Source organism: Heteronotia binoei, chromosome 1 (assembly GCF_032191835.1).
Source record: "Heteronotia binoei isolate CCM8104 ecotype False Entrance Well chromosome 1, APGP_CSIRO_Hbin_v1, whole genome shotgun sequence".
Classification (NCBI taxonomy): domain Eukaryota; kingdom Metazoa; phylum Chordata; class Lepidosauria; order Squamata; family Gekkonidae; genus Heteronotia; species Heteronotia binoei.
Window position 1 is genome coordinate 89,056,557 of NC_083223.1, and position 14,603 is coordinate 89,071,159.

Here is a 14,603-nt window from a genome sequence, read left to right on the forward strand (position 1 = left end):
CAAGCATTTCTTTACTGAGTTGGAGGCTGCAGTGATGCTTAATTTTCTCCTCAGTGGTATCACAGTAGCTTTAGATGGCAATGACTGAAGGATAGTCACCGCCTACTTGTGGGGTTTGAGGAAGGGAGGGACTTGGACAGGGTACAATTCCATAGAGTCCACCTTCCAAAGCAGGTGTTTTCTCCAAAGGAACTGATTTCAGTTGCCTGGAGATTACTGTAACAGTGGGAGCTCTCCAGGTCCTGTTTGGAGGTTGGCAACCCTAGGTATATCTGGGATGGGGGGAGACTCTCCATACTTTAAGTAGAGTCCTTGCTGTGTAATTTGCTCTGAAGAGAGAAGATTGATTTGCCTTTTGCAATTACAAGTGTTTTTTAACTAGATGAAGCACTAAGAAGTGTGACACATCCAGCCCCCACTTGCAGGCTGAAGTCAGGTAGTTTGTTCTACCAGGCCTGAAAGAGTGGGGCAGTAGTGCAGCCATCGATTCTTGCACAGCTGCACCTTGTAAGGTTCTGAATGCTACCAGTGTTTCATTTCTGTTTAACAACATGTAATATTCATTGTATGGAACTGATAAATCAGCTAATCCCCAATGTGGAAAACTGTTTCACTTCTCCATTGGTGTTATTAAGTGCTATTCCAGCTTGCACTTGACAGTGTTGTGGTTCTCACCCTTTTTTTTTTTTTTTGCCCTTCTAGGTGCTGGATGTTAGCAGGGAAGGAAAAGAAGAAGTTTTCTATGGGCCCACTTTGCCTTTTGCTTCGAATGGAATAGCAGCCTGCTTCCTTCCGGCTCCCTACTCCACGTGCCCAAACCTGCAGCCTCTGCAAGTGCCTCATCACAAGATTGGCACTGTGTGAGAAAGGAACACATCTGACAAGAGAGCACCCTCCATTTGGGCCTGAATTTCACCTTCAAACCAACTAAAGGAAGGAATAACACAGAATTCTTCCTTGAATTACATTGAGGAAGAGGAGGAAGATAAAAACATTAAACATAAAGGACTGAACTGTAACAGTGAAGGCTGACCCTCCACCTCAGCTGATACTTCCAAGGGAGACTAATATCTAAGCATTCTAGGAACATTTCCATGGCTTATCTGACCAGGACATCTCTCCATTTCCAAAGTGCTTTGCAAAAATACAAGATGATGTAAATTAGTAAGAACAAGCCAATGCTACATATGCAATTTAACATCTTTGGAAAAAGGGATGCTAAATTCAGATTAAATTTCACAATTTGTTGCTACTAATGCTTTAATTATAAACTGTGAAGGGAACCTAAAACAAAAACTAACAAGCTTTTAATTGAAGATGTATTTTTTTTAAAAAAACCCCACAAACAGGCTGTCTGCCTTTCTAGGATAAGGCTTTTCAAACTGGGGGACATGAAGGGAGACGGGATTCCCTAAAAGGCATGGAAATAACTGGCATTTCATGTTTGTTGACTAGCCTTTGGTGGATCAAAAATCCTGGAAATGTGATCTGTCTATTTTGAGCATATCTGATCTGCAGCTGTGAAATAAGGTGTTTTCTAGCTTCTGAACAACTGGGTGTTCCTCACTTTTGCCTCATGGGGAAGACAAGGTGGGCTGGAGTCAGACTTCACATTGCTGCTAGACCTAGAAGAGGCAACTATGTGCAGCTGTTCACTCATGGACTTGAGGACACAGGTGGTGGGAGTAAGCAAAGCAAATCTTTGTGAAGTCTTTGTAAAATCTAACTTTAAAGTGGTCAAGATTAATGCCTACATGTTGCAAAGTGATGGAATTAGAACACAATTTGTTTATTCGTAACAAAGCTTGTTGGCAGCCCCAGGGCAGCGTGCATAGGGCTTTCCACTGAACCACTAATCCAAAGTGCAACTTTTGTTTAACTCCAGAATGTTCATTTGGCAAAAGCGGCAAAGAATGGCATATGAACAGTTCACCACTTCAAGCAATGGGATTTGTTGCTTAAAATGATAACTGATGGGGAATAATGTAGAAGTGGTTCTGACATTTGCAGTTTACTTTTTAAAAAAGATCTGTGATAAAATGCTAAATTTGATCATTCTCCTGAAGTGTCGTTCAAGTAACACGTTGAGTATCTGTCGAGTTTTTACTAGATCTGTATACCCATTTGCACTTGCCCCTAGAAATTTATGAAATACTCCTGAATCTTCACTTGGTGAAAGAAATTAGAGGGCAATATTTTAATCCATCCATCCAAATGATTTTAGATTTCTGTTGCTGGAAGTTAGTCTTACAGAGAAATTTGGTATCCAGTACAATCCGGTGAGCAGGAATAAGCTGTATAAGCAGAACTACTAAGGGAGCAACTAACAAGGATTTGTTCAAACTAAAGCAAGCATACTTAACAAGAAATGCTTCCCAAATGTAATGAGGACTGGACCATTTTGGCAGGGGCAACTGCCCTGCCTGCCAGGTTTATTAAAAGGAGAAGAATCCATCAGGACTAATTTAATATGCCACAAGGGTCCAAGAGTTTGCATTCCATGATATTTTGAATCACTTATGACAAGGCCTTTGTCCAGCATCATATTTCCTACAGTGGTTGGCGATATCATAGATGCCCACATGCACCAAAAAGAAAATAATGCCCAACAAAAAATATTCAGTGGCATAATGCCTCTGAACTTAGTGTGTGTGTGTCCCTTTAGCCATTGATAGATGTTGTCCATTAATTTGTCTAATCTCCTTTTAAAACCATTTAAGCTAGTGGCCATAACTACTTCCTGTGTCAGTGAATTCCATGTACTGTATTAATAGTATTTTGTCCTGTCTGTCCTGAATGTACTGCCTACTAACTTCATTGGATTCTAGCATTGTGGAAAAAGGAAAAGGTTATCGCCTCTTCCCATATCCTATAGTTTTATAAGCCTCTAAAATGTTCCTCATCTTTTTTTCTAAACAAAAATGTCCCATATTCTACAATATCACTTTTGTGGTTGGATTATCAGAGCTGTTCCTGTTGTGGCTAGACAATTGATATTATGATAGTGGTAGTTTTATGCTCACTTCCTAATAATCCATAGCATAGGTAGACTTTGCCTTTTTCACTGCTGTTAGTATTTTCATTGAGTTACCCATAGTATCCCCTAGATCTGTTTTCTGGCTAGTCATTTTCATTTCCCATTGTATTGCTCCCTCATGCAGCTTGGAGAAATCTTTCTTTATTCTGAATAATTTGGGGTCATCTGCAGATGTCTTCCTTGGTTGCAGAAGTTTACAGGGCTCTTACTCAAGTCTGCTGTAAGCTCTGGGAGGATTGGCTACATCAGGGGTGTGTGGCCTAATATGGAAAGGAGTTCCTGCTACAAAAAAAGCCCTGCCTACAAGAACACACAAAGCTGCCTTATACTGAATCAGACTTTTTGGTCCATCATAGTCAGTTTTGTGTACTCAGACTGGCAGCAGCTCTCCAGGGTCTCAGGCAGAGTTATTCCTTCTGCTATCTGACACTGTGACAGCCTTCTTCCCCAGTCCCCTGTTTCTGGAGTATTTAATGATACTGGTTTAAATCCAGTTTAGCCCCAGAAACAGTATTTTGGGATGCAGTAAGTGTCAGAAATGCTCTGTTAGATCTAAAACATGTTTTCCATGCTTTTAGAAGCATATGAACATATGAAGCTGCCTTATACTGAATCAGACCCTTGGTCCATCAAAGTCAGTATTGTCTTCTCAGACTGGCAGCGGCTCTCCAGGGTCTCAAGCTGAGGATTTTCACGCCTACTTGCCTGGACCCTTTTTGGAGATGCCAGGGATTGAACCTGGGACCTTCTGCTTACCAAGCAGATGCTCTACCACTGAGCCACCGTCCCTCCCCTGTCAGGGTGCTTTTTCTTGCCTTATCATCAAGTTACATTGTTTTGCCAAAGCCCATGTTTCATTTTTTTGTCCTCATCCCAACAAGATTTCTACTTCTCCAAGGAAACCTCCCTTGTACAACATGGAACTTTGAACTAGCATCCTCTTGGACATGCTGTCCTTTAATTTCTGACATACATATAATCTGAGTTTGTAGCATAATGGTTTTAACCACTTTCCATATGCTCCTGTTCCAAGTTCATACTTTAATAAATAACTGGAAACATAAGAAAATGCAATTCTCCCTCCCATTTTAAACTTGTTTTTAAAAAGCGCACGTTATGCCATAAAAAGTCTGCCGTGAAAACGTTGTGAAAGCAACATCACCCCAGAGTAAAAAAAAATGACTGGTGCTTGCACAGGGGACTACCTTTACTTTTTTGTGCTTTTCTCATGTACCATAGATCCTCATATTTGAACCAGGACAGTTTATCCCCAAGTAGTATTTAGCCAGGGGGTTTAGAAAATACTAAACAAAAACAGCCAATACCAAGAATATAGGAAAGGCCACAGAAGCAAGATACATTGATCAAATCTATGTTTGTGTTTTCTGAAATATTAAAAGTATGGATCATGAATGACAAGTCAACAAAATGCCTGTTTTGCTACTGCTAATATCTAATGTAGCACACCACAATTTCTTCATGAAACACACACACCGATCATATAAGCAAGGTAGGCAGCTGACATTTTATAAGAGAGCGGCTGATGAATGTAAATGTCCGAGAACTGATAACCTAGAAACTCAGCACGAAGACCCCCAGTTTATTGTACAGCTCTGTATTCTACCCATTTGATGAAATCTCAGTCCCCACACCTCATTTATGTATTACTTTCAGCCAGGAAGGCCATCTTTAAACTGAACCTGTTTAGTTTCAAAATGAGGGAGATAAGCTCACTCATAATTGAAATGTGCAGTTTCCTTCATATTTTGAACAAAATTGAAGCAGATCACAAAGGAACAACTTCATTTTTTCCTAACATGTGGCTTTACAAACTAAGCTTCAAGAGGCTGTGCTGTGATAATTCAAATTCATACAGTGTGCCTCCATTTATATTATGGGCATATGTACAGTTTATAATAAAAATACTTATAAAACTCTTACTGCTCTATCTTTTGTATGTTTATATACTTTTCTGAGGCACCACAACACAGAGACCTCCAGCTAATTAGGTCTAGCAGTTATCTCTATCCCCACCCCCCAAACCACCAACCCAGGGGGTTGTTTTTTTCTAAGTCTGCTTCTGAAATGGCATGATGCTCCTGACATCCTTGAGAGTGGCCTCACCTGGAATAGCAATATCCCTTTCCATCCCCAAAAATGTAGCTGGTGATGCCATAGACAACTGCTTTTAGAGATCCCATTTCTGTCTCCATGTGGAACACTTGTACAGCAGTGCATCAGAAAACCTGGAAAATGTAGCTTTCTAGGATGCCTTACATATTTAGCAAGGACATCAGGTACCTGAGAGTTACATGTCTTAAGATTCCTTTGCCTGGGACACTCTTAAGCATGAGGAAAGAGGCCTGCAGTATATAGGACTTAACAGTGCAAAATTTCTGTACTAGAGCTCTTATGCAAGCAGAAATGTCAGAAATACCACAATAGACATTCACATAAAGTCAAACCTCATGGTGTCCCTTTTGTAACTAAATTCTGGGCACTGTAATACATGGGGAGTAAGATCTTGCACAAGTGGAAATATGCTAAGTCTGTGTTTATACTTGTACATCACTGGATCTAGATTATAGTTTCCAGGGCATCTGATGCCCTACCCAATACTCAGGTGCCTGGGGACACTGGTTATCAGTCTAATTAATTTGTAATATAGATAGGCTAGAGATGCCTGCATTCTGAACTAGGTAAATATGAAATTCAGAAACATTTTTATGTAAAACACCAGAGCTCAACTATGTCTCAGCACCAGAGCTCACCATTGCTTAGTAAACTAATTCATTCAAGGATTAGTGATAATGTGGAAACTACATTGATTTCCAAGTTAAGATAACCTTACAATGTTACTGATTCTAATCCCATTGGATAGTTGGGTGATACTGCAGTACCTGGTGGACTGTAGCCATATAAAGTCTATTACATTTACCATAGAAAAACTCCACTAGAAATCAAATTATGCTAAATTACAATTCTCATATATATTACTCAAGGATTATTTTGAGTCGGTCAAAGTACAATGCTTGAGCATTACTGCTGTGTCTCTGCAAAACACCTGAGGCTGGCTGTTCCTTAAAGAAAATTTGGCAAGATGCACAGTTACCTCTTGTTTTCCTACCTAAGCAGATATAGTTATGATTGTACATAACTCAAATGCCAACAATTTATGCAAGTCATATTACATTTAGTGGCAAACCTGTGTATCCCTTTCAAGGCCGCTCTCCATAAGGTAGCAGAAATCCCACACTTGCAGGCAATTTTGAGGCATTTTCTTAGTAGCAGGAGGGCAGAAAGAACTCATAACACAAGAGCTGTTGCCACCTTAAATGTCATGCAATTTAGAAGAGGTAATCTATTTAAAGGAGTAACCAACGATTAGAGACAGAATAAAGTAATACAATTTATGACCCATGAAAGGGTCATGGGATACAGTATACCAATAAAGGATACAAGCTGGAAATGACAGAATACAGACGTCATGGGCAGAACAGCACTCAGTGGAAAGGACTTCACCTAACAGGTAACCAAGAGGGCTGGCTAGTATCTCAAAGCAGATACAAAATCCAGGATATCCAATCTGCTTTTTGGGCTAACGATATATAGAACTATTTACTACAAAAGATAGCAGCAAATATGCATACTACAATAAGCCCATAGGACCAGATGGTCCAACAAACCTTCACTTAAATAATCAATTGCACACAATCTGCTTGTGATCCTTATAATACTTTGAAAAGTGTGAGTGTTCAGTCACCACATAAAGTCATATGTAAAATTCTCTTAGTATATATATCTGGTGAACATATGAGCCCCTGAAGATGTTAAATATCAGATTTGCTTCTTAATGATTTCCAGCCTGTGCCACAGTAAGAACCTGTGATGGTGCATATCTTTCTTCATAAAACCAAATATATCAGATTTTAGAATAAAGGAACTGACTGAGGAAGGAGTTATTTGTTGTTTTAATTAAGTTATATTTGGACAGGTATGTTGTACCTGAAACAGCTTGTCTAAGTATCACATGTTGCCAAGGAGTCGTAAACTGTAATATCAGAGAAGGTTGAAAAAATCTTATTCTCTTCTATCATAAAGGCATAACATTCCCATCTCCAGATCATAAAAAAACTGTCTTTCATCTTAAAGAAAATGTTTCATTGTTTTAATTGAAATGAAACTCTGCATTAATTTAATGTTTTCTGATCTCTCTTGCCAACAATAAATTAAAATTGTGACATAGATGTGGATGGGCCCATTACTGTGGATGATGGTAATTGGTATCATCTTTTTCTCTTTTACAGTTCTAGAGAATCATTTGATAGTTCTTAACAGTCTCCTGTTTTAAAATTCTACTGCATTAACTATTAGGGTAGGATACATCTGAAATAAATAGTCCAGACAGAAGCCATCCGCGCAACGTGTCTCTCCCAAAACCCTAGTAGCAGCATAGCATACACACAGTGCAAAATGGTTAACCTAACTTACAGGTGTTGTTTAAAATTAGTGATTAATTACTGCTAGTTAACTTTTCCTCCATTCTTTCTCAGGGGAGCGGGTAGGGAGTGACATTTTGATGCTAGGTTTAGGTCATTTGGGAGAAGTAGCATTTTTTGTTATTTTGGGTTCTGGGAAGATTAATCTCTGGCTTGTTTTGAATGTCTGCCTTTCCTTTTTGTGCTTCTACTTTTCTTTTAAAAAAAACTGTTGTTGATTTTTCTTGAGTAGTGGGTTTTAATGATTAGTGGGTTATGTTCCACTTTTTTGTAGATTAGTGATTTTGACCAACATCATATTTGCCCTTGCTTAGGTTTGAATAGGTAGACCCCTTTTCCTTTTCTTAAGATACAATAGGTTTCACCATTCTGACTATTTTAATACTTTCAAATACCAAATTTTAAAGTGGAAAAAAGTTTAATCAACTAACACTAATAATTTAGTGTAATGTAAACAACTCAATGAAAAACAGTGTAGCTCATAGGATGAGTCAGATGGGGTCCTGGGAAGGTTAAGGAGAAGAGTGGGAGAGAGATGGTTCCCCCAAGGTCTATGGGGGGGGGGCAAAGGAAGAGCAAATCACTCCAGCACATGACATGGTAATGAAGCAGCCTTTCAGGGCTCCTTTCCCAGTGTCTCTTTGTTGTGTAATTTACAATCCTCCCTAGAGACAGGTAATGTTGGAATGTGCTGCTGCAGCAGCACCTGCACTGCTCTGTTGTGACTCAGCCAAAGGAAAAATGGAAGCAGGACCTGTATTTGGGGGCAAGCTTTGAGGAGAGACTAAGAGTAGATTGGAGCTCGCCCCAGGGATTCATGGGCTGTTTTCAGGGGCTTGAAGGAAAAGGTCTTGTACTGCCTGTGCAGCTCAGAAGATGGCAGGAGTGAGCCACAGCTGAAGCTACCATTTCCATCCATTTTCCCTTCACCATCTCGTTTTGTGACACTGTGCTTTAAAAGCTCATGAGTGCTACGTAAATATGTGACAGCCTGTGAGGATTAATGCCTCACAGAGCTAGAGAATCTTTGAGAGACAAGCTGCTCAAATGGATCTCATTGGATAAGGTCAGTTAGAAGAGCTGGGAACTGACTGTTGAAGAGAATTCTGTTTAACACTAACTGAGGACTGATAAGGTTGGCAAGGAGGAGTGGGAGGATTGCTGAAGACCCCTATTCAGGCCAGAAAAAGGGACAAAGCTTCTAGTTAAGATAAGTAATTCCCAGCCCAGTTGAAAAGAGAAATAGCTCAAAGAGAAGAGCTATTCATTTAGAGAGAAGGATTTTGGGTACTTGGTAGTGTATCCTTGCCTTCTAAAACCTGAAGAGTAAAAAAATTATGCTGGAGTGCCACAAAAACCAAAGTCTCACATCTGAAAGTTCCTAAAACTTTGTGAAAATCTTAATACTCTTACTTGCTGGAAACATGAACTGGAGTGTATGAAATTACTAAGTTACTCCTGAGTTCTTGATTCACACAGACATTTTACCCCAGAAATACATTTCACCTGGCCCTACGTTGAGTAATTTTTTTTTTTAATTTTCAAAAGCCTCGTGTGTAATTTTCAGAAATATAAGTTAAGGATAAGTTGAGGCTCTTCCCTCAAGTTCCTGTGCTGAGCCAGCATCAAAATATCATAAAGTGACAGGGTGGGACAGCCATAAACTTCAAGGAAAACAGATTCAAGGGGCTGCTCAGCCGGAAAGGGAGAAATGAAGGGAAAATCCTTTGTGAGAGAAAGAGAAGAGGATGATATGCTATATCACCCCCTCCCTGGAACCTTTCTGAGGCAGCTGATGCACCCAAGCTGACAGGCAGCATGAACACATTGTGACATCTGGAATTATTTCTAGAGGATGAGGGACCCCACATTTTGCTATGTGCCAGCTCTGTAGGATCAGTCATGGGAGAAATCTCAGTCATCTCAGCACAACAGAACCCATGAGCCATCTGCTGAAGCACCACGTGGAGATTTTTCATGGAGAGAGAAGTGACTAGCATGCATCTCTGATCCAGCAAAGGTGGGAGTTTGTCCAGTGCACCCTCTTACTTTCTTCCTGCCATGTCTCCAGTAAAGGAATACCAGACAGTGCTGTTGGAGATGTTTGGTGCTAGCACTAGTGTCCATGGGAGGGACAAAAAAAGGCAGCAGCAAAGAATGTCACTCACCTTATTGGAGAATTTATGGTAGCAGATAGACCATTTTCTGTAGTTGAGATGCTGGGCTTCTCAGGCTGCTCTACCATGTTGTACCCTGGTACAAAATTACTGTTTTCATTATGAGTAGAACCATAATGCCCACTCTTGTGGGAAGCCTGTAGATTTAACCTGACATCCAGATCAGCTCTCAGTTGCAGTATGCATACATCTCACTGACTGCTTACTGGTGGGAACCAGTGGATGCGGAGAGGGCAGTAGACAGGGGGAGGGAGACCATTGCATTAGATACCAGCAGGCTTTGCTTCATGCCACAGTCATATATGAGAAACTCATGGCAGTCAACCTCTGTAGCACCAGCCAGAATCAGTTAAGTGAGTAGTTAGGCAGCGAAGTTAGCAGAGCCTTCATGGTGACTGATGGGAGGTGCAAATAAGGGCTGAGGTAAAGACAGTGAACATAACACACATTCACTGTATAGCCCACCTCCTTCACCTGGTGGTGCATGCCCTCAGGTTGGGTTCTGCAACGAATCTCACCTGGGATGTTGCAACCTATGAATCCTGGCGTCTTGTTCACAACTGCTGAAGTATCATGGATCACTTCTCATGCAGTGTGAAAACCAGCCTTGCTGGACATCAGTACCGACTCTCACCCTTTAAAGCAGCGTTTTCAAACATGCAGCCCAGGGGTTGGATCAGGCCCCCAAGCAACTGGCTGTTGTTTGCTTCCTTCTCCCTCTCTTGCTTCCTTCTGCATCACAACTTGCTTTGCCAGGCTTGCTTGATTGCACAGGAGCTACAGAGCAAAACCTCTATTTTCTCCGTTGGCTGAGACTCCTCCTTTTGTGAGGAAGGGGAGAGGAATAGCTTGCTTTACCATGCTGTCTCAATCATACAAGAGCTACTGAACCCTCTCTTCCTTCTATTGGCTGGGGCTCCTCCCCCTCTTGGTGACCTGGGGAGGGAGGGAAAGAGTCAGAGCTTCCCTGCCCAGTTTCCTGGATCACATGGTGATACAAAGAAAACACCTTTAAGATGAATGAGTACTAATGTTTTAAGCATGTTTTAAGTTTTTAAAAATCTTTGTGTTTGTCTCTGTCCTTTATAAAGTTGCTATCTCCTCTACCTGGCATTACATTTTATGGCATACATGGTCTCATTTATGTTAGATCTGGCCTCATAACCAATTAGTTTGACACCCCTGCTTTAAAGACTTCACTAAGTACTGTGCGGTGACACATCAATCCTGGGCCAAATTGTTCTATTCAAGCCTGTGCTCCAAGGAAGAATTCAGCTGCTGACCGAGACTGGCAGTATAAAGATGGTTGCTCGTGGTTCAAAGGTGGCAAAGGGGTATCAAGCGCCAACTGCAGCCTCACCAAGAAAACAGTCTACAAACTGGTGACCATGTGTGACCCGCATATCAAGGGCAGCATCACCCTGCATGGCCTCTCACAGTACGATAAGGATTTGCAGGCTCAGAGGAACATAGTGAAACAAACACAAGTAAAGAACGCTCTCTAGCCAGCATTGGACAGGCTTTGTGGTTCGTGGCCATTGGGGAGGCAGTTGGCAGCAGTGGAAACACAAAAAGAGAAGCTAGGTTGGAGGTGATAGTGAGGGACTACTTTGCAGAGCCCCCAAGCTTCTAAATACTGAGGTACTGAAAAGGAATGTGTGGCTTGAATTGTCTCTTGTGGCTTAGTCACTCTTCTGCCCTGGCACCAGGATGAAGAGTGAGTGGTTTCTTTCCCCGGAAGGTCAACACCATAACCTCATACTATTCATATCTGCTGCCCTGGAGGGCTGAATATCTAGTCTTCCTGAAGGTCAATTTACTACTGTTCAACTTCCCAACCTTGGACTTGAGAGCGTGGAGTGCTTTGTTCTGCCATCCTCCTTCCTTATCAGGGTGGGGAAGAAGGGGAACCCATAACTTTCTTCTCGTTTGACCCTCCTTTGGGCTGTAATCTGCATTACGAGGGCTCAGTTATTCAAGCAGTACCTTGAATGTAGTGTCTATCCATTGTTTGCAATCATACACTGTACTGTAGTTATCGTGCTGCACTTTGTTCCTTCTGTTTGAAGTTACCCAGGTTGCAAGCTGGCTACTTTAGATGGTTTGATTACCAAACAGAAGTTCTACGGTTTGAGTCTTCTGTTGTCTGGAATCAACACACCGTGGGCAGGTACCACCTACATAAGTACCACAGTTCACATTTTGGGGCTCAGTTCAGAATTGTTTGGTGAATTGCCCAAAGGGTGACCATGCACAAACCGTGGCAACAGAGGACCACAGAAACCCTAGCCCAATGTAAATAACTCAAACAATATACTGTTGTTCAACCATAGCCAAGTAGAAGGGGCGGGGGGAGAGACACTTTTACAGGTCATCAAGGGTAGTTTTCCTATGGCACTCGTCTAGCATTGTTCTGAATTAGAAGTATAATGTGCCAAGGAACACTGGGACATTAAAGCATTCATAAACGTTCTTTTAAGCACAACAAACAAGCAAAACTATTAACAACAAAAAAGTTAAATCCCAACAACCCTCCTCCCCAACAGGAAGGAGAGAGGCTTCTGGAGTGCTACCTTTTTACCACCTGGGCCTTTAAGGTGGCACAGCCTGCTGGTTCACTGAAGCTCTTGGTTCTTCCACAGGTACCTGACCTATTTAAAACAGGCACTCAGATGAACAGGCCTGGAAGTGACAAGCTGCAATGGACTCAAAAATTATGCTTCCAGTAAGTGGAGAGAAACTGAGCCTAGGCCCATTTTTCAGTAAAAGGAAGGGTGGGGCTATACTTTTCTGTTGTCTGTCTTATACCAGTTGAAAATTGTTGTTCATCTTTGTGTTTTCTGTGCAGTCCCACATGGGACTGCCTCAGGGCAGGCTTGCTGCAGGAAGTTTTTCAACAGGTTCAATTTTTTTTATAGCTGAGTGCTCTCTCTTCCCTCACAGAGAAGAAAGCAGAATCTTTTCCTGCCCAAATGATCACGAGGGGAGGGGAGAGGGGGAGTACTCTTCCCTGAGTCCTTTTTCTGTTGCTGTGGAGGAAGGACGTTCATACCAATTGGTCATCAACACTCTTGCAGTATTTCCTTAAAGTCTCTCTCTGATGCTCACCGTCTCACTTCCAATGCCCATTAAGTATTAGTACTGGGACAGTATATAGGGAACATAATGCACAGCCTCTGTCATCTGGCAGTAAAGGTTGGTCACAGGCCGGATAAGAGCCCTGGATGGGATGGTTCTGGCCCGTGGGCCATATGTTTGACACCCTGCCCTTGACAATAAACAAAATTGGCTCTCAGGTATGAAACAAGTACAGTACATTTGACACTACCTATTGATATTTTATAGCAATATCATATCAGTATTAGTAGTAATAGTAAAGCACATAGGATATAGAAACTAAAGTAAAAAGCACATTTTAAAGTATTTTTCTGTAGAGGCTTTAGTGGACTTGGAAAATAAAGCCCCATTATATCCTTGCAGATAGGCCTTAATGGCCCTTTTAGCATAACATTTGGGTCTCACCTCCATTGGCCTAGGGCAATTTAGGACCTGGAGGAGGTATAGCAAGAGAAACATGGGAATAGCAATCAGACTTTGATGGCACACATTTCAGTAGGGCAAGAGGAGTGCTTTAGAGTGTAGGCCTGGTTCTTTGGAATGCAAGCTTGATAACACAGGAACACTGAGTGCCCAGGAATAACACCAGTGCCCTTGAATCAAAGAAAAGAGACAGCGGAAAAGAAATAAAATAAGTGTTTTATTGTTGTCAGAGAAGTGCCAACTTGTAGGGATGTTTCTTTTGAAATACAAACTGTTGCTAATTTCTCAGAGTCCATTCCAAAATCGGGATTCACCAATGGAAGGTTGCCAAGTCATGTAGAATGTTACCTGTTTATCCAATAATGTATGTTTTGAATAATTTGCTTATGTCACAAAGGGTATAAGACCTCGTCACCCCTGTATTCCTTGGAGAACTCTGGGATTTCTTGGTGCCTTGTGGGCCCTGTTCTCCCTTATTAGTGCTAATAATAAAGTCCTTCAGTTTTATCTCCACTTGCAGGACTACATGTCTTTGGTTGGGCTTGGGGACACAACGGTCCACAGGTTTACGTGGAACACAGGTGTGGCTCAGGAGAAGAAAGGAGCAGAGGCAAACAGTTGTTTTTCTTGCTGTTCCTTATTCTTTGCAATGTTTTGTGAAGCCCACATGTCCACTAAATCTGAATTGTCAGGTGAGATGATATATTAAGAAATTTACCAGATTTACAAGGACCCCATTTAGGATTTAAATAGCAGCATACTAAACTGGTAATCTAATCTGAAAAAAGCAGCTATTTCTAGGCTGACCTATAGGGCTTTCAGTTACGGTATATTCTATGAATGGAAATGCTCTATGTACCTGAGCGTTGAACAACTCATTAGTCCTCAAAGAACAAAACAAAGAAATATGTACATGGGAATTCTGACACCCCATGGCATAGAGTGGTAAAGCTGCAGTACTGCAGTCAAACTCTCTGCTCACGACCTGAGTTCAATCCCAGCAGAAGCTGGGTTCAGGTAGCTGGCTCGAGGTTGACTCAATCTTCCATCCTTCCGAGGTCGGTAAAATGAGTACTCAGCTTGCTGGGGGGAAAGTGTAGATGACTGGGGAAGGCAATGGCAAACCACACCATAAAAAGTCTGCCATGAAAACGTCGTGATGCGATGTCACCCCAGAGTTGGAAACGACTGGTGTTTGCACAGGGGACTACCTTTACCTTTAAGGTACAGCTACTTTACTTAGTTCATCGTGATCATAGCAACAACTCTAGGAGCCAAACACCACTATTTCTGTAAAATCAGAAAGAACAAACAGCAACATCTGGGGAAGAAATAAATCACAGAAAAGAA

General features: G+C 41.5%; 1 protein-coding gene across 3 annotated transcripts in view; it reads left to right on the forward strand.

The window, feature by feature from the left end:
• The window catches only part of KLHL32 (kelch like family member 32), a 117,058-nt gene extending 115,006 nt beyond the window's left edge, over positions 1–2,052 (forward strand). For all 3 annotated transcript variants that reach the window (XM_060237385.1, XM_060237396.1, XM_060237415.1), the window contains one exon: positions 703–2,052. In XM_060237385.1, coding sequence (XP_060093368.1) covers positions 703–864 — 162 coding nt within the window. In that variant the 3' untranslated portion in view covers positions 865–2,052. The remainder of the gene's footprint in view (positions 1–702) is intronic.
• Positions 2,053–14,603: the final 12,551 nt, after the last annotated feature.